This window comes from Astyanax mexicanus, chromosome 2, assembly GCF_023375975.1.
Source record: "Astyanax mexicanus isolate ESR-SI-001 chromosome 2, AstMex3_surface, whole genome shotgun sequence".
NCBI lineage: Eukaryota > Metazoa > Chordata > Actinopteri > Characiformes > Acestrorhamphidae > Astyanax > Astyanax mexicanus.
The window spans coordinates 28,625,113-28,650,898 of record NC_064409.1 but is presented as its reverse complement, the minus strand read 5'-3'; the positions used below and the strand labels follow the sequence as shown (position 1 = coordinate 28,650,898).

Here is a 25,786-nt window from a genome sequence, read left to right as displayed (position 1 = left end):
AGGTAAGGGCGATATAAATAAATAATTTATTAAATAAATAACAAAGAAACAAGGAAACGAGGAACAAGTAAACATGTAACAAAGAAACACAAATAACCAATAACAAACGAGTGATGATAATAATGATAAACAAACAGGGAATATATACAGGGAGCAAAACTAGAAAATAAACACAAAGCAGGGTATATACAAGAGAATAACAAGGGAAACTAGAAATAAACAGGACTAGGAAGACTAAACTGAGCAGGGCAATAAACAGGGAAAATAACAAGGAACAGAGGCTATGAAAAAACGGAGAAACTACGTAAACACGGAGAGACAAAACAACAGGGGTTAGTGCATAGACCGACAGAGACAAAGTGGCACAGGGGATCTATATAAGGAAACAAGAAACACTCTAGAATTGGAAACACCTGGGGAAGGGGCGGAGCTACAAATGAGACACAGGTGGAAATCTACTAAGATGGGAGACACAGGGGAGCACAGGTCACGTGGGGAAGACACACAGAGACACGAGACAGGGCTAAGACCTGACAGAAGCCTCCCCCTAAACGCGCAGCTCCCGAGGCGCGTAAAAACGAACCCCGGGGGCTGGCGGCGGGGAGAGGCCGGGGAAAACAAGAGACGAAACCGGGGACTGAAACGGAGACAGGACAGAGGACAGAGACTGGACGGGGAACTGGACAGGAGACGGAGACTGTATGGGGAACGGAGACTGGACAGGGAACTGGACGGTGGACGGAGACTGGACGGGGAACTGGACAGGGAACTGGACGGTGGACGGAGACTGGACAGGACACTGGACAGGGGACGGAGATTGAACAGGAGACTGGACGGGACTGGACATGGGAACAGGGACGAGGACATTAACAGGGACAGAAACGAACACTGTAACTGGAACGGGAACAGAGACAGAGACAGACACGGGTACAGGGACGTAAACAGAGACAGGGACCAAAACAGGGAGAGACATGGGGACCAGAAACACGGGTGGGTGCCCAGGACTGGCAAATGTCTGAGGGGAAGTCCAAGGAGCCAGCCTGGGCACAGTACTGGGGACAAAGTCAGGGGACCTCGGTGCCTGTCTGGGTACATGGGACCTTGGACGAAACACAGTTCCGGGAGCTGGTGCTGGCGGCGCGGCAACTCTGGCAGCGGGAGCTGGTGCTGGCGGCGCGGCGACTCTGGCAGCGGGAGCTGGTGCTGGAGGCGCGGCGACTCTGGCAGCGGGAGCTGGTGCTGGCGGCGCGGCGACTCTGGCAGCTGGAGCTGGTGCTGGCGGCGCGGCGACTCTGGCAGCGGGAGCTGGTGCTGGCGGCGCGGCGACTCTGCCAGCGGGAGCTGGTGCTGGCGGCGCGGCGACTCTGCCAGCGGGAGCTGGTGCTGGCGGCGCGGCGACTCTGGCGGCGCGGCGACTCTGGCAGCGGGAGCTGGTGCAGCGGGAGCTGGTGCTGGCGGCGCGGCGACTCTGGCAGCGGGAGCTGGTGCAGCGGGAGCTGGTGCTGGCGGCGCGGCGACTCTGGCAGCGGGAGCTGGTGCTGGCGGCACGGCGACTCTGGCAGCGGGAGCTGGCACGGAGGCTTGAACAGCTGGAGCTGGCACGGAGGCTTGAACAGCTGGAGCAGACACGGAGGCTTGAACAGCTGGAGCAGACACGGAGGCTTGAACAGCTTCAGCAGAGACGGAGACTTGAACAGCTTCTGCAGAGACGGAGACTTGAACAGCTTCTGCAGAGACGGAGACTTGAACAGCTTCTGCAGAGACGGAGGCTGGAGCAGCTTCTGCAGACATGGAGGCTTGAACAGCTTCAGCAGAGACGGAGGCTTCAGCAGCTTCAGCAGACACGGCGGCTTGAGCAGCTTCTGCAGACACGGAGGCTGGAGCAGCTTCTGCAGACACGGCAGGAGTCCGGGGGCGTGGCTCAGCAGCCGAAGACACCTCGGAGATGGGCGTGGCCGCCGAGAGAATTTCGGAGCTGGGTGTGTGCAGATCCAGCGGAGCAGCAGCAGGGCTTGAGACTGCGGGTGGAACAAACACCCGGACCGGAGCTGCAGCTTCGCCGGCAGAGACTGTAGAGGCAGAAAGCGCGGGGCCGCCGGTAAAGTCCGGCGCGGAGAGAGTTCCAGAGCGCGGCTGAGTGGCCGCGGAGATAGTCCCAAAGAGAGGCTGGATTGCAGCGGCGGAATTCAGATCTGCAGCCGCCATGAAAGCCAGCTCCTCAACCTGAGGAGCTAGCGCTGCAGCTGCAGGGCTTGAGAGTGCGGTTGCCGCAAAATCCCGGACCGGATTCCACTCTCCCCGGCTGAGTCAAGCGCGGGGAAAGTCTCTGCTCGCGGCTGGCTCGCCAGGTTGCAGGTCCTGTAGCGCGGCTCGGCAGCAACCGCGGGGAACACGGAGCGCGGTTCGACTGCCATCGCGGAAGTCTCGGAGCGTGGCTTAGCCGCTGAAGACGCTAGCTTGAGAGGCGCCGGGGATGCTAGCGCCACTGGAGAAGCTAGCTCTGGAAGCGCCAGTGAGGACAGAGTCTTGGCCGCCGGAGGAGCTAGCTTTGGAGGCGCCGGGACGGAGCGCGCCTTGGGAGGCGGACGGACGGGAGGCGGCGTCTGGAGAACCGGTGCTGCTGTAGTTCTCCCCGGGGTGGATGCCGCTTCCTCCAGGAACCAGGGTGGACACATGTGTGCTGGAGGCAGAACAGCCCCTGGAGGCAGCGGCAGACGAGCTGGTGTAGGGAGAAAGTCCTCCTCCTCCTCAGAGCTGCTGGGAGCGCACCCGAGAAAGTCCCACGGGTCCCGCTCCTTGAGCCTCGGGTACTCGGAGGCACCGAGGCTCATAACACCAACCCTCATCGCCCCCCCAAGAAAATCCTCCCCGGAAAAGGGGTCTTTTTCCGGCTGGTGGGACCCCTTAGAGCGCCTACCCCGAGGCCTGCGGCGTCCATGAGGCCTCGAGGTTTCCTGCGCCGGGATCCCGCCTGGAGTACGGCGAATCGCCATTCTGGTGCCAGTCCAGGCAGAACCTGCTGTGTCCATGTTACGGTCGGTCTATCTGTCACGGATGACCCAGGCAGGGAGACGAGGAGGCGGACACAGGTGCAGGTAAGGGCGATATAAATAAATAATTTATTAAATAAATAACAAAGAAACAAGGAAACGAGGAACAAGTAAACATGTAACAAAGAAACACAAATAACCAATAACAAACGAGTGATGATAATAATGATAAACAAACAGGGAATATATACAGGGAGCAAAACTAGAAAATAAACACAAAGCAGGGTATATACAAGAGAATAACAAGGGAAACTAGAAATAAACAGGACTAGGAAGACTAAACTGAGCAGGGCAATAAACAGGGAAAATAACAAGGAACAGAGGCTATGAAAAAACGGAGAAACTACGAAACACGGAGAGACAAAACAACAGGGGTTAGTGCATAGACCGACAGAGACAAAGTGGCACAGGGGATCTATATAAGGAAACAAGAAACACTCTAGAATTGGAAACACCTGGGGAAGGGGCGGAGCTACAAATGAGACACAGGTGGAAATCTACTAAGACGGGAGACACAGGGGAGCACAGGTCACGTGGGGAAGACACACAGAGACACGAGACAGGGCTAAGACCTGACAGTAACAAAGATTGACAAGTTATTACATTTTTTTTTTTGCCCAAATGCTACATACATTACACAGACCTAGCCCAAAATCTTATATTTAGGTGTATTACACTTACACAGTCTATTAATTTTACTTTGTGTTTTGTGTATAAGGGCATACGAATATTATTATATTATATTATATTGCTAATAATGTATTACATTTTTAAAATCATTTTAAATAATTGCAAGAAAAAAAGCATTAGCTATGGTCAGTGTGAGTGAATCACCACATACAACAGTTCCTGTAAATGTGCTGTGTCTCAGTTGTAACCTGCTGAAAATACCCTCCCTCTCCTCAAATCATAATTGTTACATTTTCAGTTTGAAAATTGAGCAAAAATGTACCCGTGGTTTTCAGACAAGCCAAATTTGGCAGGATAACCGCGAACCTGGCAACTCTGGGGAAAAGCGTTCTGTGATTGGACTGCAAGAGCAGAAGATTTAGACAAACAAGTATCAGCAGTTACAGCGCGATAGGGCGGGACTATGCTTTAGATGATGTTCGGAGAAAAGACGCTAAAATTGGCTCTCAGTTTGAATGAACTGAATGAAATATACAGGTTATGGTTTGCCCTCGTTTCTTGGACGGAGGGACCAATGCAGTGAGCACTGTGTCAACCAGCTGAATACCTGACTCTGACCCAACAGAAACCTCCCCGCAGTCCTTCTACAGTTATCAGGCAAGGTGAGTGCTTAATTCAAACAGCAGCTAATCATAACACAGTTTAAAGAATCCACATGCTGATAATAAGGCTAAGTGTTTTTTTTTTAGCAGATTAAAAATTATAGTGAGGTGTACATTTTAAGTTATGAGTTATAATTTAAGTCAATTTAAGTTATGAGTTATAACTAGCTACATTAGCTATACTTTAACTAGCTAACCTAGCTTTAAGTTAACTAGCTACCTTTGCTTTAATTTAACTAGCCAGCTTAGCTTTATTTTAACTAGCCAGCCTAACTTTAATTTAACTAGCTATCTTAGCTTTATTTTAACTAGCCAGCCTAGCTTTAATTTAACTAGCTAACCCAACTTTAATTCAACGAGCTAACCTAGCTTTAATTTAACTAGCTAACCCAACTTTAATTCAACGAGCTAACCTAGCTTTAATTTAACTAGCTAACCTAACTTTAATTTAACTAGCTAACCTAACTTTAATTTAACTAGCTAACCTAACTTTAATTTAACTAGCTAGCTTAGCTTTAAGGTAACTAGCTACCTTTGCTTTAATTCAGGGGTCCTCAAACTACGGCCCGCGGGCCGCATACGGCCCCCTGCGCTCATTTGACCGGCCCCTTTAGCTACAACAGCAGTACCTGCTCCCTGGCCCCTCGCGCAAGCAGCTTTAGCTATACGGGGGAAAAAACAGTAAAAAAAAAAAAAAGACAATTGGCCATCGAGAGTCTCCGTAGACAGATGAAAAAAACAGAAGGCTATTTCCCATGGTAATCAGACAACATTCTACCACTCGCTCTGTGCTGTTCGCATGAGCTCTGAGACTCACATCTGACGGAATGTCGAGGAAAAGAAAAATCGACTGTGAGTGCAGAGTATTTAATCAACAGTGGACCTCTGACTACCTTTTTGTGCAATGTAAAGAAAAGGCTGTTTGTCTCATATGCCAGGAGTCAGTCGCCGTGTTTAAGGAATACAACCTGCGCCGCCATTATGAATCGCGCCATAAAGACAAGTTTGGCTGTCTGACGGGGCAGGTGAGGACAGACAAAATAGCAAAACTGAAACATGTGTTGGAGACTCAGCAAAATTCTTTTATAAAGCAAAAACACCTAAATATATCATCAGTTCGAGCTAGCTTTCAAGTGGCCAAGCTAATAGCTAGCAGTGGAAAGCCGTTCACCGACGGAGAGTTTGTAAAACAGTGCCTGACGGCGGTTGTCAAGGAGATGTGCCCAGAAAAGGCGGACCTGTTCAGCGCGGTGAGTCTATCCGCACCCACAGTTACACGGAGAGTAGAAGAAATGGGCGACAATTTGCACCTTCAACTGCAAACTCAGACAAAAAGACTTTGCTCCTTTTCACTGGCTCTTGACGAAAGCAACGATGTGCGTGACACGGCGCAACTGTTGATTTTCATCCACGGAACTAATGATAAGTTCGAAGTCACAGAGGAGCTTGCTGGACTACAAAGCATCAAGGGAACGACAACAGGAGAGGACATCTACAGGAAAGTTCACCAAACGGTGGCGGATTTAGATCTGGACTGGGCAGTGAGTGTGACCACGGATGGTGCGCCAAGCATGGTGGGTTCTATGAAAGGAGTGATAGCGCGTATCAACAGAGAAATGAGTGAACGCGGCCATCCTCGTCCGATCGCCATACACTGCTTGATCCATCAACAAGCACTCTGTTGCAAAGCAGTTAAGTGGGATTCTGTCATGAAAATTGTGGTGTCCTGTGTTAATTTCATCAGAGCTCATGCTCTTAACCACAGGCAGTTTCAGGATTTTTTGTCTGAGCTACATGCTGATTACGAAGATGTGCTGTACCACACTGAGGTCCGCTGGTTGAGTCGAGGGCGAGTTTTGAAACGTTTCAACGACCTGCTCCCCGAGATCAACGCGTTTATGCTGTCCAAAAACAAAGCTGTGCCAGAACTCACCGATGAAGAATGGAAATGGCACCTTGCTTTCTTAACAGATGTAACCGACCTACTCAACAGTCTTAATGTGCAGCTCCAAGGCAAGGGAAGACTCATCAGTGACATGCATTCGTATGTAAAGGCATTTGAAGTAAAACTGGGTCTCCTCCTTAAACATGTGAAGGAGAAAAATTTCTGCCATTTTCCCACTACACAGAAACGGGCAGCTGAGGAGCCTTCACTTGGATTCCCGACTGAAAAATGTGCGGAGGCCTTGGAAATTTTGCAACGCGAATTTCAGGTGAGATTTCAAGAGCTTCATGCCCACGCCAAAGACATTCGTCTTTTCCAGAATCCCTTTGCTGCAGACATTGACTGCATCGATCCAATTTACCAGCTGGAACTGGCTGAACTACAAAATTTTGACAACCTTAAAGACGCATTCAAGTCCAGCACTTTGGTTGATTTCTATGCCTCTCTTCCCGGTGAGACGTACCCAAATCTAAAAAAACACGCACTCAAAATGACAACAATTTTTGGGAGCACCTACATCTGTGAGCAGACTTTTTCCAGGATGAAACAGCTCCAATGTCCAACGAGATCCAGACTCTCTGATGAACATTTGCATCACTTGTTACGACTGACAGTAACAAACATGGAACCTGACATTGACAGTCTTGTCAGCCAGAAGCAGGCTCACAGTTCACATTAACTTATGGAAAAGCACTGTATGAGGTAGGATAATGGAAATTATTACTTAATAAATCATTAAAATGTCTGCATTGTGAATTACACATATAGCATATATTATGCAACCAGTATCACATGATAAATAGTTTTTAATGTTTATTTTTAGTCCGGCCCCCCAGAAGACTGAAAAACAGTGAGCTGGCCCTTTAGTTTAAAAGTTTGAGGACCCCTGCTTTAATTGAACTAGCTAACCTAGCTTTAATTTAACTAGGTAACCTAACTTTAATTTAACTAACTAACCAAGCTTTAATTTAACTAACTAACCTAACTTTAATTTAACTAACTAACCAAGCTTTAATTTAACTAACTAACCTAACTTTAATTTAACTAGCTAACCTAGCTTTAATTTAACTAGGTAACCTAACTTTAATTTAACTAACTAACCAAGCTTTAATTTAACTAACTTACCTAACTTTAATTTAACTAACGTTAGCTAACCTAACTTTAATTTAACTAACTAACCAAGCTTTAATTTAACTAACGTTAGCTAACCTAACTTTAATTTAATTAACTAACCAAGCTTTAATTTAACTAACTAACCTAACTTTAATTTAACTAACGTTAGCTAACCTAACTTTAATTTAACTAACTAACCTAACTTTAATTTAACTAACGTTAGCTAACCTAACTTTAATTTAACTAGCTAACCTAGCTTTAATTTAACTAGGTAACCTAACTTTAATTTAACTAACTAACCAAGCTTTAATTTAACTAACTTACCTAACTTTAATTTAACTAACGTTAGCTAACCTAACTTTAATTTAACTAACTAACCAAGCTTTAATTTAACTAACGTTAGCTAACCTAACTTTAATTTAATTAACTAACCAAGCTTTAATTTAACTAACTAACCTAACTTTAATTTAACTAACGTTAGCTAACCTAACTTTAATTTAACTAACTAACCTAACTTTAATTTAACTAACGTTAGCTAACCTAACTTTAATTTAACTAGCTAACCTAACTTTAATTTAACTAGCTAGCTTAGCTTTAAAATAACTAGCTACCTTTGCTTTAATTGAACTAGCTTTAAGTTATAATTTATAGCTAGCTAACCTAGCATTCATTTATAAGTTATAATTAGCTAACCTATCTTTAATTTGTTATAACTAGTTAACCTATCTTTAATTTTGGATTTATTACTAGCTAACCTAGCTTTAATTTATAAGTTATAACTAACGTTAGCTAACTTAGCTTTAAGTTAACTAGTTAGCTAGCTAAATTAGCTTTGAGATATGTTTTAATTAGCTAATCTAGCTATCTCACTTTATCCCATGAAATAGCTATGCTAATTTATTTTGTATTAAGGATTTAGCTGTACATTATTAAACTATCACAGTTTACCTTTAAATTAAGCATGTTACGAGTGGGTTCCGAATACTGAAACTTGTTTTTTAAGAGTATTCGGACCCACTTGTAACTAAGTAGCATAGTGTTGCTGGTGGTCATTGTTTGTTTATTTCTCATTTTCTTCCTTTGTTATAAGGTGAAACTGGGGAAGGAAGGCACCATCACTGTCTCAGCCCATTGATGGAAGACTACAAAAGCACAAGCTACAGCCAGTGGGACGGCACGAGTGCTACTGATGGAACTCTTTAATGTTGATGTTTTTCTGAACGTTAAGCATACCTTTATCTGTGTTTGTATTATACATATAGTAGTATATGGCAGTATATATTCTTGAATTTATAGTGAAGTGTATTGTTAAATATATAATAAAATAAATTGTGATGTGTGGTAATAGATGGTATGTGTATTATTGATAGTAATATATTAAAATAAATTCTTGAATACATAGTGAAGTGTATTGTTCAAAATATAAAGTACAATATATAGTACATTGCAAAATATGTGGTAATAAATGGTACATAATAATTGATAAGTCATGTTCATATGTTGCCATTGCTGCTACAGTTGCCATTTTAGCTATATTGGTATCTGCACATTCGACCAGTCAGTCAGTCAATCTACATTTTAAATGTAACAGTTGAGAGTCTTAAACCAATTGAAAATAAAACTGCTTGAATTCAATAGAGAATAAATGTGCTAAAATGTGTTTTCTGTTGTTTCATTAGGACAACTGCATTTTTGACATTCAACTTATGTAAATAGGAAGTCAAACACACAGTTCTTTTTAGTGTCTAATTAGTGATAAACAGAACCTCAGAATATGGTACACTTCTTGGTGTATAAGTGACTTAAAAACCCCTTATTAGCTAAATTGTGATGGAGATTGACTTATTAAATGTTTATTTTGCGCTTTTTAGTGTGTAATTAGTGATGAACAAAACCTTACTTTAGAATATGGTACACTTCTTGGTCTATTAGTGACTTATTAAACCCGTATTAAGTACATCGTGAGGGGGATTGATTGATAAAATATTTATTCAGTTCTTTTTAGTGTCTAATTAGTGATGAACAGAACCTTACTTTAGAATATGGTACACTTCTTGGTCTATTAGTGACTTATTAACCCCTTATTAAATACTTTGTGAGGGGAATAGGTTGATAAAATATTTAGTCATTTCTTTTTAGAGTCTAATTAGTGATGAACAGAACCTCACTTTAGAATATGGTACACTTCTTGGTCTATTATTGACTTATTAAACCCTTATTAAATACATCGTGAGGGGGATAGGTTGATAAAATATTTAGTCAGTTCTTTTTAGAGTCTAATTAGTGATGAACAGAACCTCACTTTAGAATATGGTACACTTCTTGGTCTATTAGTGACTTATTAAACCCTGATTAACTCAGTAAACTCCAGCACAGCCATAACCATACCAAACTCACATAGATCAAATTGCGACCAAGTATACACTAATAACATGTATGATTTGGCTAATAGTTATTGCTTAATAACCTGCTTAACTGGGTGCTAACATAACTATTTATAGTGCACTATAAGAACTAATACAGCCATTATTCATTTCCACATAACAGACCACTAATTAAGCACCAATAACACTTATACAGAATAAAGACTAATAAGTGGTGAATAAATCATTTATAAATGTCTAATTAAGGCTTTATTAAGCAAATAATAAGACATTAATAAGTGCCTAATTTGTGTTCTTTAAAATAAAGTGTTACCCCTAGTGGTAACAAATGGACTGAAACATCCTAAATCCTAAGGTGGATTTAAGTTATGTCTAGAGGGGAACATTCAATATCAATTCCTTATTAATTCCGATTTGGTCAATATCAATTCCATCATCCTCCAAGGACTGCCTGCATTCTCTAGTCACCTGAGGCCAGGCATCGTCATGCATAAAAAGAAACCCAGGCACCACTGCACCTGGCAATGGGTCCAAAGATTTAATCCCAATACCTAATAGCCAGTCTAACCTGTTGAGGTCTGTGCATTCTTATATGGATATGCATTCCCTGACCATCACTGACCCAGCACCAAACCAGTCATGCTGAATGATGTTGCAGAAGGCATAATATACTCTTAGACCAGTCACATCTGTCACATGTGCTCAGTGTAAACCTGCTCTTATCTGTGAAAGGCACAGGACAATAAGGCGGATCTGCTAATTCCAGTGGTACATGGCAAATGCCAATCCATCTCTGTGGTGCTGGGCTGTGAGCACAAGGGTGAGCACAGATTGTTGGGCCCTCAGGCCACCCTCGTGAACCATTGGCCTGCTCCAGCTCATTTTGTAGGGCCCTGGAAGTGCTAACTTCCACAGCCTTGTACAAAGTACAAATGCTTGTAACTGCTTGTCTCTTGGAATCAACACTATTCCCTTAAGAGACACAGCAAACCTTCTGGCAATGGACCAACTGTGCAAACTCCGAGTCCAGGTACTGCAGGTAATCACACTGATTTACTGATTACTGCCAGACCTGTAGAATCAAATAATCCCTTAAATAGAACCTGTCTGACAACATGAATCAGCTAAAATATCTCAATAAGCAACAAAACAGTTGAGTAAACAAAGTACATACTATCAGTCTGAAAAAAGGTTACACAGTCACAGCTGACCACAGTGAAAGCTATTATTTACAAATGGAGAACACACGGACCACTGGTGAACCTTCCCAGGCCGACCAGAATTATTCCAAAAATATTTTTTGGAAATCCAGGAGGTCACAAAAGCCTCAGAACAACATTTAAAGAACTGCAGGTCTCACTTGCCTCAATTAAGGTAGTGTTAATGGTTTAATAATTAAGAAAGGGAAAATGGACTCCATGGAAGAGTTTCAAGACAAAAAACGCTGCTGAACACAACAGCCTGTCTCACATTTGCAAAGACTTTGGATAAATATTCCTTGGACTGAAGTGACAAAAAGGGACCCTTTTGGAAGCTGTGTGTCTCGTTACAGCTGTCGTAAAAAAATTTAGAAATAGAACATCATACTGAATGTAAAACATGGTGGTGGTAGTGGGCTGCTTTGCTGCTTCAGGGCCTGGACAACTTGCTATAATAGATGGAACCTGGAATTCTGCTGTTTACCAGACAATCCTGAAGGAGAATATCCAGCATCTGTTCATAACCTCAAGCTAAGGCATAATTGGGTTCTGCAGCAGGGCAATGATCCAAAGCACACCAACATGTCCACCTCTGAATGGCTTAAAAGCATCTTAAACAGTTGGTTTATGCTTGAAAACCCTCCAGTGTGACTGAATTAAAACAATTCTGTAAAGAGGAGTGGAGCCAAAATTCCTCCATAGAGATGTGAAAGACTCTGTTCCAGTTATCAGTAAAGCATGACTGCAGTTGTTGCCACCAAGGGTGCCACAACCAAGTTATTTGATTTAAGGGGCAAACACTTTTTCACACAGTGCTAGATTAGTTTGGACATTTTTTTTTCCTTCAATAAATAAACTTAAAAAGTGTTTTTTATATTTACTCAGGTTACCTTTGTCTGATATTAAAGTTTGTTTGATAATCAAAAAAAAGCAAAAACAAAAGTAACAAATCTCACAACTCTGAAACTAGGCCTAAAGAAAATATAATATTAAGTCAAGCTACTGCCGAAGGCTATAATCATATACATTATCAGAGATAATGTAGAGGCAGTTTTGCGTAGTAGGAGATTTTATCATTCATGTCAATTCTAGACTATAGTTGGTATTATTCAAAATATAACACCTAGACATTACTGTAATCATGAAATGTTTAATAACACCATTTACAGCGCGACAATTTATTGGTAACCTTCCCGATTTATCATATTATAAGAAGAAACGTTTTTTTTTTAACTAAAGCTACATGCGGAAAATCTTTGTGGTCAATTATTACATTATGTGATCATATGTATCCAATTATTACCCTCTTATTTTTAGAAAGCGGTTAAATTTCTTGGGGGGAAATTATTTGCAAATTGTTTTGAACCCAAAAATCTCAGTACAAATATATTTTTATTAGTCCCTTTGACACACAGTGTTACAATAAAATAAATATTTTTTGGACTGAAGGTTAAGAGAGCTCTTACGATGGTTTAGGGGTGCTGGAGGACTTGTTGATATTTTTACGAATCCTTGTGCTGAAGCCCTTGCTGTTACGCACATGTTTAAGCATGCGGGCACGCAGATTCATCAAGTTCTTGTGCTCAGAGAGGACCAGCCGTGGCCAAGGGTTGCACTCGGCCATGTCTAGTGCTGCTATAGCAACTGCACGCCCCACCTAAAACGGACACAAAACATCAGTTAAAGGGCTTTACTCAACGTGCACAATAGCATATAATGTTGTGTATGTAGTTTATAATTGTAGCAAAATTTATAGTGTTTTGAGGCTCTCCAGGGGAGAAAAACTTGCAGTTGGCCACCTTAACCCTTTCTCATAATTGGATTCAACTGTGTATGTAGGTCAAGGGTCACTGAGCTTACCAAACAAATGTTGTGTTTCAATAATTAGTACTAAGGGTATTTATTTTCATAGTTTGGCTACTGTAAATACCTAGTTCAACATCTGGAAAAACCTAAACAGTCACCCTCAGCTGAGAAGGAATTGGTTTAGATTAGGGGTGGGTAGGCAATATAATGTCACAAAAGTGTAGGGTATTTTTGCAATAACAATATTCTTGGAAATATTAAATTAAATTATTTTATTAAATAAAAAATATACTACTACAACAAAATAAAAGTTTCATAACATTCAACAGATACAAAAATAAACTATAAACCTTCGTCTATTTTGTAAACAACAGTAACTAACGAAGACTAGAGACATTCTAATTAATACAAAATATTCAATGCAACATACAAATAATGTAATCTAGTATGAAAGTCTACAAAAACACACCTTCACAGTAAATAATAGACTGCTTTCAAGACAGAATACTTATAACAATATATTTTCAGAATATTACTGTGTTACTATACACTGTGTACGATATGATATGGCACACCTCAAGTTCAGATGATCGTAAACAACCCCGGAACCATTTAGCTAGTTGAATATCTATCTCATTGTCTATCACAGAGGCTGCTGTCCAAGAAAGAAACCTTCAAGCTCTGCTGTTGGAAAGGCATTCCAAAATTCCTGGTCTGAAACTTATCAAAAATATGTGGACTGCGCATAAAAGGATCTGTGACAGGAAGTCAATAAATTTAATTGAACACTGGCAATGGCTATTAACTGGTATGGGGTATGTATGTATATTATTAAACAGAGAGGGAAGATTTTAAGGACACAATATACATTACCTGTTCATATACCTCTGGTGTGTATTTTGGAGGGAAGGCAGGAGGAGGAGGTGGAGTAGCTCGGCCGTTGTCGTGGCAGGCAGGAGGGATGGTGTTGACTGAGTGGCCAGTATTATAGTTACATTCCAATGTGTAACTTTACAAAGGATAAAGCAGATTAGTCATCGACATCATACGTACGTCACACTGCACTGGAATTCATTCATGGTCTTATATCTCATTATTTTTTTATATCCTTTCACTAACTAAGAGATAAGCTGAGACCGTAGTATGCTGTATTTAACTTACAATTGAAACTGTATTTGTATGGAAATATTTTCTGATTTGGCTTAAGCTGTATTTGACTAAAAAAGATTAAAAGAAAATGTCATATATGGCAGAGGGGAAACTTCCAGTCAATTTATGTATCGTATCACAATTAATTTTAACCACAAGACCATTAGTGAGGTCAGGTAGTGATTTTCAGTGATTAGTTTTAGATCACAAACATTACTCCAGCTCATTGCAAAGGTACTTGATAAATCTCCATCATTGTTGCAATTCCACTTTTAAAAAAATTATACCCCTCTGGTCAGTGTTTAACACTGGACATAATGACCTTAAGTGTATGTGCAGATTTTCTTTGGTAACTATGCATGCAGTAAATAAAGTGTTAAGGGTGAATATTAAAATAACTGTGTACAGTTACAGTTGGGAAAAGGATTATTTGATCCCCTCTTTATTTTGTAAGAATAACCCTTACAAAGACAAGAACAGTCTATAATTTTAGGGTAGTTTTATTTGACCAGAAAGAGACGTATGAAAGTGGTATGAAAAACGTTTGTGCACCCCTAATAATTTTCATGATTTTTCTTTATAAATGATGGGTTGTTCAGAAAAGCATTTTCTAATAAATACACCATATAGCAGACGAACACAGTGATTTTGGACAAGTGAAATTAAGTTTATAGGAAAGTGTGCAATAATTCTTTAAACTAAATAAATTGTAGCAGGTGCATAAATGTGGGCTGCTTACTTATCCTTGACCTACATTCACACAGGTAAATCCAATTATGAAAAAGTGGTAGGCCAAGAAAAATCTCAGATAAGCAGAGGAGAAGGATGGTGGGAACACTCATAGTCATCCTAAGACCTCCAATATCATCTCTGCTCATGGTGTCACTGTGCATCGCTCAACTATGGGAAAGTATGGGAAAGTAAGTATGCTAAAGCACACTTGGAAATTCCAACTTCATTTTAGGAATAAAGTGGTTTATCATGATGTGGGACTGTGTGATCAGTGCACATACTGGGAATCTTGTTGAGGGTTCATGGTTTTCAGTCAATATCAGCAGATTCTTGAAAACAATGTTCGAGAATAAGTGAGAAAGTTGAAGTTGCACCGGGGCTGGATATTTTAACAAGACAATGACCCTAAACACTGCTCAACATCTACTAAGGGTGCTTTCACACCTAAAAGTCTGGACCGTGGTCCGAACCAAGGTTCATGTATTTGCTACATTGTATATATTTGGTCCGCTTATTTTTGTTTTCACACTGCAGTTTAGGGAGCGCACCAAAGACCTCCTACATCCTTTCATCATCACTTACGTATTGATGCGTTTTCCTTAACTTGACGCTGATTGGTTTTAGAAGGACATGCGTCTGACGTTGGCGTGTTGACAATTCAGCGGGTGGTTCATTCGGCAGGAAGCCTTTCCAGGATAAGCATGAAATGAATGAACAGATTAATTTCGTCTCCATGGTAGCGCTGCTATTGTGTTTTTAATACCAGCAGCAGCAAATTCAGGCACAGTACTCTGGGTTAGTTCAAATTTGCCAAATGAACGTGCTTGTCCTTAAGCAGCTGTATCCACGGCTCATTTTTCCTGCTTTTCCGGTTATTTTGAGAGGGTACTGACGGCAGCCTGCAGGAAGGCGGAGTTGGACGTCCAGTGCGTCCAGCTCCGCCCACTTTGTTAGCGTCATGCCATCCAGTCCCGTCCGCTTTGTCAGCATCATGTCTTAGCTCCGCCTCTGAATGGAAGTAAACAATGTACAGGGCAGTTAGTGGACTTTAAATATAATGTGCCTGGTCCTTTGGTCCGGACCGTGGTTTGCGGCCCCTTTCACACCTGCTACTTTGGTTCGGACCAAACTGAAAAGTCAGAAAGTCCGGACCAAACGAGGCAGGTGTGAAAGCACCCTAAACCATTCATGCAGAGGAACAAGTACAACATTCTTTAATGATTATCTCAGTCCCCAGACCTGAATATTATTGAAAATCTGTGGTGTGATTTAAATCGGGCTGTTTATGTTCAGAAACCACCAAACCTGACTGAACTGGAGTAAAGAAGAATGATCCAAAATACCTTCAATCAGAAGCCAGACTCTGAAAGAAGAATCTACTAAATATTGATATCATTTTTCTGTTGGGGTGCCCAAATTTATGCACCTGCCTAATTTGGTTTAAAGAATTACTGCACACTTTCTGTAAATTCTATAAACTTCATTTTACTTCTCAAACATCATTGTGTTTTTTATCTGCTATATGATATATTGAAATTGCTGATCCGAACAACCAATGATTTATAGAGGAAAATCATGAAAATCATCAGTGGTGCACAAACCTTTTCATACCACTGTATAAACTAAAAGAAGTAAAGGTTATAAATTATTTTTTATTTTATTAAGTGAAATGTATTGGATTCCCCACCAACAGCAAGAAATCTGACCCTGCCAGACCAATTCCTTTAACTTAAAGAAAGTACTCTTAGTCTCACCTCACTATGTGTAAAAAAGTCACCATAAGCAGGACCAAAGAGCTGTCAAAAAAGTCAGGACAAGACTGGAGACTTGTACAAGGCTGGCTACAAGTCCATCAGCAAGAATCTTGGTGAAAAAGAGGCCACTGTAACAATGATAATTAAAAAATAGAAGAGATACAAGATAACAGTTAAACGCCCTCACTCCATGCAAGATCTCAACTCGTGGGGTAAAGATGATCGTGAGGAAGGACAGATTAACTTGTTAATGATCTCAGGGGAGCTGGAATCATATTTACAAAAAAAAAATCATTAGTAAAACACTTTGCCATAATGGGTTCTGCAGTGCTCCTGCTTATGTTCAGGCCATTCTGAAGTTTGTCAATGAACATGTGAACGATTGAGGGAAGGCTTGGTGTGATGTGGTCAGATTAGACCAAAATTGAGATCTATATCATTAACACAACTTGCTTGTTTGGAAGCATAAAAAAAAATATGATCACCCTCTCCACTGTCCAACAGAGGTGTAAACATTCTGCTTTGGGGCCTATTCTCTGTTAAGGGTGCAGGAAGACTATACTGCATTAAGGGGCTGATGAACAGGGTCATGTAGCGTAGAATCTTGAATGAGAATCTCTTGGCTTCAGACAGAACACTGAAGATGGGTCATGGACTTCCAGCATATCTTTGGGCCTGAATCCCATAAAAAAAAGTAGAGGGAGCTCCAAAATTAAGTTGACAAGTTGACATCCTCAAAATATGTAGGAATTTTATGTAGGAGTTTCTAGGATACTTCATTTGAGATGTAAACATTAAGGGAATTTATATATTAGCTTAAATGTAACCAACCATATTTTGTTAAGAAATATAGTTAATTCTTTTGTAATAATTATACTGACAGGGGATGTATAAGTGCTTACTAACATTTGACATTAAGTCCTTTTTATTATTTATATTACTTGTTTATTTATTAGTACTTATTTCTTTTAGTTGCAATGTTTTTTCTTTGTATTGCAATTGTATCAGTGTGGTGTCAGGACCCCTTGACACTGTAACCCTTGGCCAGTCACATTTACCGACTACTCTACTTGCTCTCTATGCAGCAGCAACTGGTAGGACAGTCACTCTCACACTGCTTTTCTCAATTGCTGCAGAAATAGCAACAGCAAATATGGGATTTAAACACTGAGAATGATATAAATGTATAATGAGCTGTGTATTATCTGCGGTGTTTGTAAGTATTATCTGGGGTGTTTGTATCTCATATGAAAAACATCTGAAGAGAGTAAACCAAGTTATTTCCCTCACTGTATAACTTGGGAATATCTCTAATTTCTTGGTGGTGTAAGGAGTCAAAAAGTGCTTGCTGAATATAGTTTACCTGTGAATCAGGCCGATGGCTTTGTGAATGGCTACACGTCCACTGCCCTCTTTAGACTGACCATCACGCCTGTCCCGTGCATACATGTTCTTCTCTGAAAAATTACAGCCAAGGAAGTCGAAATGGGCACAGTTTAAAGAGATCAGTTTTGGGTACATCATGTTTTCCACCTATGGTGAAAACAAAGAAAAATCATGGAGGAGGGGAAGAATGGTGAAAAGATACAGAAAAAAACATACGTGTTTGTTAATTCCTGCTAAAACCGTAGGTCTTTTTTTCTTGCTGCTTTACAATGAGAGACACAATAAACAATACATTAGCCTATAAGGCTATTTGACTAACAAAAACAACAGCAGCACCTACTGCAAACCTTCCCAATGGTGAAAAAGAAATAATTTATCTGAAGGGAACATATTTTTGTAGTTTTATATTCAGATATAACTGAATATACAGGGGCTGGACAATGAAACTGATACACCTGTCATTTTAGTGTGGGAGGTTTCATGGCTAAATTGGAGCAGCCTGGTGGCCAATCTTCATTAATTGCACATTGCACCAGTAAGAGCAGAGTGTGAAGGTTTAATTAGACGGGTAAGAGCACAGTTCTGCTCGAAATATTACAATGCACACAACATTATGGGTGACATACCAGAGTTCAAAAGAGGGCAAATTGTTGGTGCACATCTTGCTGGCGCATCAGTGACCAAGACAACAAGTCTTTGGGATGTATCAAGAGCCACGGTATCCAGGGTAATGTCGGCATACCACCAAGAAGGATGAACCACATCCAACAGGATTAACTGTGGATGCAAGAGGAAGCTGTCTGAAAGGGATGTTCAGGTGCTAACATGGATTGTATCCTAAAAACATAAAACCACGGTTGCCCAAATCACGGCAGAATTCAATGTGCACCTCAACTCTCCGTCAGGACAATACATTATTGTGGTCTAAAACCAGGTGTTTCAGTGTTATTGTCCAACACCTGTCAGCACATAAGGAATAGCATAGAAGGGGTTCTCACATCCTTACTACATCAATGGGTAATTATTGCAACAGTTATATCTTACAACATACCTATTAATCCAGTACCTTGAATAAATGGTACCTGGTGCTTCACACAGGATTTCAGAAGGATTAAGGACATAATAGTTGATCCTATAGTTCCAGATTTAGCTTTAGTTATGCAAAGCATCCCAGCTAAACACACACACTGTGCTCAGCCTTTTTTTCTCAGTAGCAGTCTCAGAAGAGTCACAGCCTCTGTTTGCTTTAACTTAAGAGGGGTCCAAGTACACCTATAGGCTGATGACCTTGATACAGTTTATATAACACACAAAAGTCATTCTGCAGCAGTAGAAGGTTTATTTTCTTTTATCCATGACTGGACTTTACCATATTTATGTTCTTTGGTCAAAAAAATAAACTAAAGGCAGGAATACCCCGTGAAGCAGCACCTGCTCTCCAGACAGGAGGTGGCTTGAGCCGACGGCTAGGCTACCGTTAGCGACGGCACCATGGCAAAAACTGAAAACTGTAAATAAAAAGCAGCACGTAAGAAATGCAGATAACTAATAGTAACTGATAGTAATCACAGCAGCCCTGTAACAGATCATCCGCTCCTAAACTGCAGCCCAAGCAGTAAGAACTAAATTTCCCATTGTACTTCTTGACCAAAGTACCTGCGCAAACAAACCCACCCTCCACACATGGACTCTTCCAAACATTCACAAAATTACAGCTGCGTAAAGGAACGTGATTAATACGTAGCTCTAAAACAAACTCGCCAAGCAATAGTATGGTACCTTATAATAAGTACCCTATTATCTATAATTTCCAAAAGTGGCGTGTTACCAGGGGAATTTCTGTCGTCTTAAGACGGTGGAACATCTAAAAACATACAAAAGTTACATCTTAACACAGCACATTTTGCCGTCTTAAGACATTCAAACTTGTTGTGTTAACACAGATTTCAATGTAGGCGTAAAGACCAAAAGGGCCATCTATAGGTTATCTCTGCCTGGTTCACTCGAGAAAACGCCTGTTAGTATCTCTGCCAAAACTGCACCACTACTATTGACTTATCCCACTCAGGTCAATCCTCCTGATCGAGGAGTGATTCCACTTGCAGGCTTCTGGTCAAGGAGCTCCGTCCTCCGTCCGGGGCTATAGCCCTCCCAGTCGACTAAATACTGAGTATTGCCCCTAACACAATGGCAGTCCAAGATGCGACGGACAGTGTATGCCGGAGCTCCGTGTATAAGGCGCGGGGCAGGCGGCCAGGCACTTGGGTCTGGAGCACCACAAAGGAATGGCCGGAGCCTTGATACATGAACTTTCATGTTAGAGGGCAACTGCAGGCGGTAAGTGACAGGATTTATGTGCCGTGCCACCTTGAAGGAACCGATGAACCGGGGTGCCAGCTTACGGGACTGTCCGCGGAGTGGAAGGTCCCGGGTCGAGAGCCAGACCTGCTGTCCAATGCGGAATGCAGGGTTACCAGGGCGCTTTCTGTCAGCAGTCCGCTTTCAGGCTTCCGTCACTGCCTTAAGAGATGCCCCTGTCTTTCTGCCAAGCTCAACGAACATACTGGTCAGCAGCGGGGGCCCCTACTTCCCTCTCCTGTTCCGTAAACAATGGTGGAGGATAGCCGAACTGACACTCGAAGGGTGACATGCCCAGTGAGGAGTGCCACAGGGAATTGTGGGCGTATTCTGCCCACAGAAGCTGGTCGGACCAGGTAGAGGAGGTCCTGTCAGTCAGGCAGCGCAACATCTGACCCAAGTCCTGATTCACCCGTTCTGTCTGACCGTTGGATTCTGAGTGAAATCCGAACGCAAAGCTCGGTGTGGTCCCCATTCTCTGACAAAAGGCCCCCCAGAATCTGCTTGTAAATTGGGGTCCTCGGTCCGACATTAGGTCACTGGGCATCCCATGGACCCTGACAACGTGCTGTAATAGCAATTCAGCTGTCTCCTTGGCAGAGGGAAGTTTCCGCGAGTTACCAGGATAGCTGTATGCCCCCTGGAGGGGGGCAGACCCGTCACAAAGTCCAGCGAAATATGGGACCAAGGACGAGCTGGAATTGGTAGGGGATGGAGCAGACCTGGTGGTCGAGACCTGGGTGTCTTTTTCTTTGCACAGACCTGGCAGGCCGCAACAAAGACACAGACATCCCTCTCCATTCCAGGCCACCAAAATCTCCAACTCCCAGAATCCCTGGTGGTGATTAGTGTCAACCAGCTGCACATGTGCACTACCCTATTTAAACCTCAGTCAAACCAGACCTCACTATTGCACCTTCACTGAGGGGTGACCGGTACTAGAGGGTGAAAGAAAAGAAAAGAAAAAAAAATAACAATAAAATAAAAGGTGCAACCATCAATGGATCCAGCAGAAGCAGGCACACTGAAGGAAATCTTTCAGCTTCAGGGAGCAGCCATAGGCCGCCATGAGGACATGTTGCAGCAAATGATGCAGCAGCTGTCCCTACTAGTAAACAGCCGCACTGAGGCAGCTCCACAGCCCCCTCCTCCTGAAACACCTGCACCAGGGGTAGCACCTCCAGCTCAGGGGGACAAACTGATTGCTACTCCTGAGCGCTATGGGGGGGACCAGAGAGGTGTAGAGGCTTCCTGCTCCAATGTTTGTTGTTTTTTGAGCAACAGCCCTCACGGTTCCCTTCAAAGCGCTCAAAGGTGGGCTTCTTACCGTGAAGGCTCTGGCCTGGGCTACAGCATTGTGGGAGCAATTATCTTTAGACTGCACAAGCACTCAAGCCTTCACTACAGCCCTGTGCCAAACCTTCTACCAACCTCCTGGTGGTAGGGAGTGTTAAGAAATAGTAAATATTACTATTAAATGTATTTTTTCAGCTGACCCAATTGTCTGAAACTAGAGTTGTTTCTGGATATTTGAACTGAACTGTGTATGTGGGTGAGAGTGCAAAGGACAGCTGACACCTCAAAACTGAATGTCCAGTATGTAGTATTTAATGCAGAAGTCGGCACCTAAGCAGCAGAGATGAGGCCAGAGTACAGGTAGACAACAGTAGTAATCAATACATGTTTGAACTCAATCAGTTAGAAACCGTTGCTGAGGAACCGCTTAACTGACCTTTGCACAGTATGTATGGGTGGGGTTTTGGGGATATAAGGTCTTGCAACTGTAAGGATTTGTTGAACTTCTTCTACCGAAACTCTGTGTGAGTGGAAGGGGTTCCCAGAGCATTGTTGTAATAAATGGCTAATTTGCTGAAGATCTAATATCCTGTCTCTCTATCAACTTTACTTCGGGCTTCCATCAAAAGAATCAAAGGGAACGCACTGGAGCACTTGAGGGTAGTGCTGATTTCCCAACAGGAGGCTGGCCCCCGCCTTCTGGAGCTTTTCCAAGGTGCACGCTCTGTAGCAGACTAGGTTATAGAATTTCGTACTCTAGCTGCTGAGAGAGGTTGGGATGAAGGGGCCTTAAAGTCTATATTTCAGCGTGGTCTTAACGGGAGGATTAGGGATGAGACCAGCCCTCTGACCTGGCCGGGTTGTATGAAATGTGTATTCGCCTCGACACCCGGTGCTCAGGCTCAGAGGCATAATCTGCCGGACCTTGCTTCCCCTGTTCCCTCAACACCTACACGGCAGATGCCTGAGCCCATGCAGCTTGGGGGCACTCATCCCTGTGATGGGCAGTGTTGCACCTTTCTGTTACGGTTGGGGTAGGTGTGGGATCCAAGTGCCGAGCAGATATGAATTTATAATGGATATATATTTATATACTTATAAGGATATAATTCTATTTTGTTTTATTTAGTTCTAGTTATGAATTGGGATTCCATTCTACCATTTTCTCCCCTATGTCTACCAGTCCCCCTGCTGGCAGCCCGCGGTGCAGCACTGCCCATCACAGTTAAACGCTTCTGTACAAAATCTCTATGATGAAGTGCCATTTAATTCAGAACTAGATTTAAAACTTTGTAATTACATGTCATGTCAGAACATTCACTCCTTGGTGTTACTATAAACCTGTTTGGTCAAAAACCTCAGCTTATTTAAAAATGTCAATCTGAACACAACTTTGTAAACATTCTGGTTGAAGTCTCCTGATCAAAAATCACAACATGTAGACGCCTTTTGATTATTTGTAACTTACTTAACCTTTGCTTGGCTGCATTGTAAATGAGGGCCACCCTCAATGTACTCCGAGCTTAATTAATAGGTGAAAGACTTTTGATAATCTCTAAATGTGACAGGGTGCCTCCAATTATAACTTGCGGCTATATTTATTATTATTATTAATGGGGAGATATTAAAATTGACTTGCATTTAAATATGAGGCAAGTCACTTTGGGAACTGATTCCTGTGTTTATCAAGCATTAAAAAACACATTAAAATGTGTATCTATCTATTATATACTTTGCATAATACTTTTTTTCACAGATCAGCCACAACATTAAAACCAGCTCTGTTCAGCCATAACATCATAATCACCTACACTACCGTTCAAAAGTTTGGGGTCACATTGAAACGTCCTTATATTTGAAGGAAAAGCACTGTACTTTTCAATGAAGATAGCTTTAAACTAGTCCTAACTTTAAACAAATACACTCTGTACATTGCTAATGTGGTAAATGACTATTCTAGCTGCAAATGTCTGGTTTTGGTGCAATATCTACATAGGTGTATTGAGGCCCATTTCCAGCAACTATCACTCCAGTGTTCTAATGGTACAATGTGTTTGCTCATTGGCTCAGAAGGCTAATTGATGATTAGAAAACCCTTGTGCAATCATGTTCACACACCTGAAAACAGTCTAGCTCATTACAGAAGCTACAAAACTGACCTTCCTTTGAGCAGATTGAGTTTCTGGAGCATCACATTTGTGGGGTCAATTAACGCTCAAAATGGCCAGAAAAAGAGAACTTTCATCTGAAACTCGACAGTCTATTCTTGTTCTTAGAAATGAAGGCTATTCCATGCAAGAAATTGCTAAGAAATTGAAGATTTCCTACAACGGTGTGTACTACTCCCTTCAGAGGACAGCACAAACAGGCTCTAACCAGAGTAGAAAAAGAAGTGGGAGGCCGCGTTGCACAACTAAGCAAGAAGATAAGTACATTAGAGTCTCTAGTTTGAGAAACAGATGCCTCACAGGTCCCCAACTGGCATCTTCATTAAATAGTACCCGCAAAACACCAGTGTCAACATCTACAGTGAAGAGGCGGCTGCGGGATTTTGGGCTTCAGGGCAGAGTGGCAAAGAAAAAGCCATATCTGAGACTGGCTAATAAAAGAAAAAGATTAAGATGGGCAAAAGAACACAGACATTGGACAGAGGAAGACTGGAAAAAAGTGTTGTAGTCGGATGAATACAAGTTTGAGGTGTTTGGATCACAAAGAAGAACGTTTGTGAGACGCAGAACAAATGAAAAGATGCTGGAAGAATGCCTGACGCCATCTGTTAAGCATGGTGGAGGTAATGTGATGGTCTGGGGTTGCTTTGGTGCTGGTAAGGTGGGAGATTTGTACAGGGTAAAAGGGATTCTGAATAAGGAAGGCTATCACTCAATTTTGCAACGCCATGCCATACCCAGTGGACAGCGCCTGATCGGAGCCAATTTCGTCCTACAACAGGACAATGAGGACAATAAGCTGTTTTATAAGCACATTGCAGACCTCCAAACCATAATCCAATCATAAGGTGACTAGATATTCCCATCCCTACTGTTTACTAAATCACTGCTTAAAGTCAAATAGGGGCTGTAGATGCTCAGTCGATAAAGCACTTCTTGACTGATGACAGGGGACGTGTTTACGACAGTGGTATTTTTCCTGGTTGTTCAGATCAGCAATTTCAGTTAAATATATCATATAGACAAACAGATTTTTAAGAAGTTAACTGAAGTTTATATGATTTACAGAAAGTGTGCAATAATTCTTTAAACTAAATTAGGCAGGTGCATAAATTTGGGCACCTTTGTCATTTGAATACTTTTAGTACTAATTACTGAAACACAACATTTGTTTGGTAAGCTCTTTATTCCTCGACCTACATACACAGGTGAATCCAATTATGAGAAAGGGTTAATGTGGCCAATTCCAAGTTTTTCTTCTCTTTGCATTTTCTCTGTGGCGACATGGGAGCCTCAAAACAACTTTCAAATGACCTGAAAAAAAGATTGTTCAACTATCTCAGAGATTTCAGCTGTCAGTTTCCACTGTGAGGAACATAGTGAGGAAATGGAACAACACAGACACAGTTCTAGTTAAGGCCTGAAGTGGCAGACCAAGAAAAATCTCAGATAAGCAGTGGAGAAGGATGGTGGGAACAGTTATAGTCAACCCACAGACCAGCTCCAAAAACCTACATCATTGTCTTGCTGCAGATGGAGTCACTGTGCATCGTTCAACTAATCAGCGCACTTTACACAAGGAGAGGCTATATGGTAGAGTAATGCAGAAGAAGATTTTTCTGAGCACACGCCACAAACAGACTCGCTTCAGGCATGCTAAAGCAGGGGTTCTCAACCTTTTCTATATTACGGCCCACTTGTTTACAACTTGAAAGTGTCAAGGCCCCCTAAGAAAAATATATAAAATAAAATAAAATAATAATAACAATAACAATCATAAAATATAGCCGCAAGCGGCGATTTACGGGGTTCGAGCGTTACAGGCAAAGACGCCCCTGGAGGCCAGTTAGGCTTAAAACATGTTGCTGGTTGACCGGCATCACCAAACTGGATGACCAGCATGGCAAAGGTGGTTGGCCAGTATGACCAAGCTGGAAGACCACCATTACTATGAGGACAAAGCTGAATGACCAGCAGGACCATAATGACCAATGTGAATGGCCAGCATGACCAAGCTGGATGGCCAGCATAACCAAGCTGGGTGACCAGCGTGACCATAAACACCATAATGGCAATGCTAGATGAGTGGTGTGAGTAAACTAGTTGAAAAGCATTGATAAATTGAGCTGTAGTGTTCATCAGGTTTTATGTGGT

At 42.1% G+C, this 25,786-nt stretch overlaps 1 protein-coding gene across 7 annotated transcripts in view; it reads right to left on the bottom strand.

Annotated features, from left to right (window-relative positions):
* agbl5 (AGBL carboxypeptidase 5) overlaps nt 1-25,786 on the bottom strand; it is a 158,213-nt gene that overhangs the window by 6,570 nt on the left and 125,857 nt on the right. For all 7 annotated transcript variants that reach the window (XM_022671506.2, XM_022671504.2, XM_022671508.2 and 4 more), the window contains 3 exons: nt 17,788-17,957; nt 13,663-13,798; nt 12,450-12,640 (listed from right to left, as the gene is read on the bottom strand). In XM_022671506.2, coding sequence (XP_022527227.1) covers nt 12,450-12,640; nt 13,663-13,798; nt 17,788-17,957 — 497 coding nt within the window. The remainder of the gene's footprint in view (nt 1-12,449; nt 12,641-13,662; nt 13,799-17,787; nt 17,958-25,786) is intronic.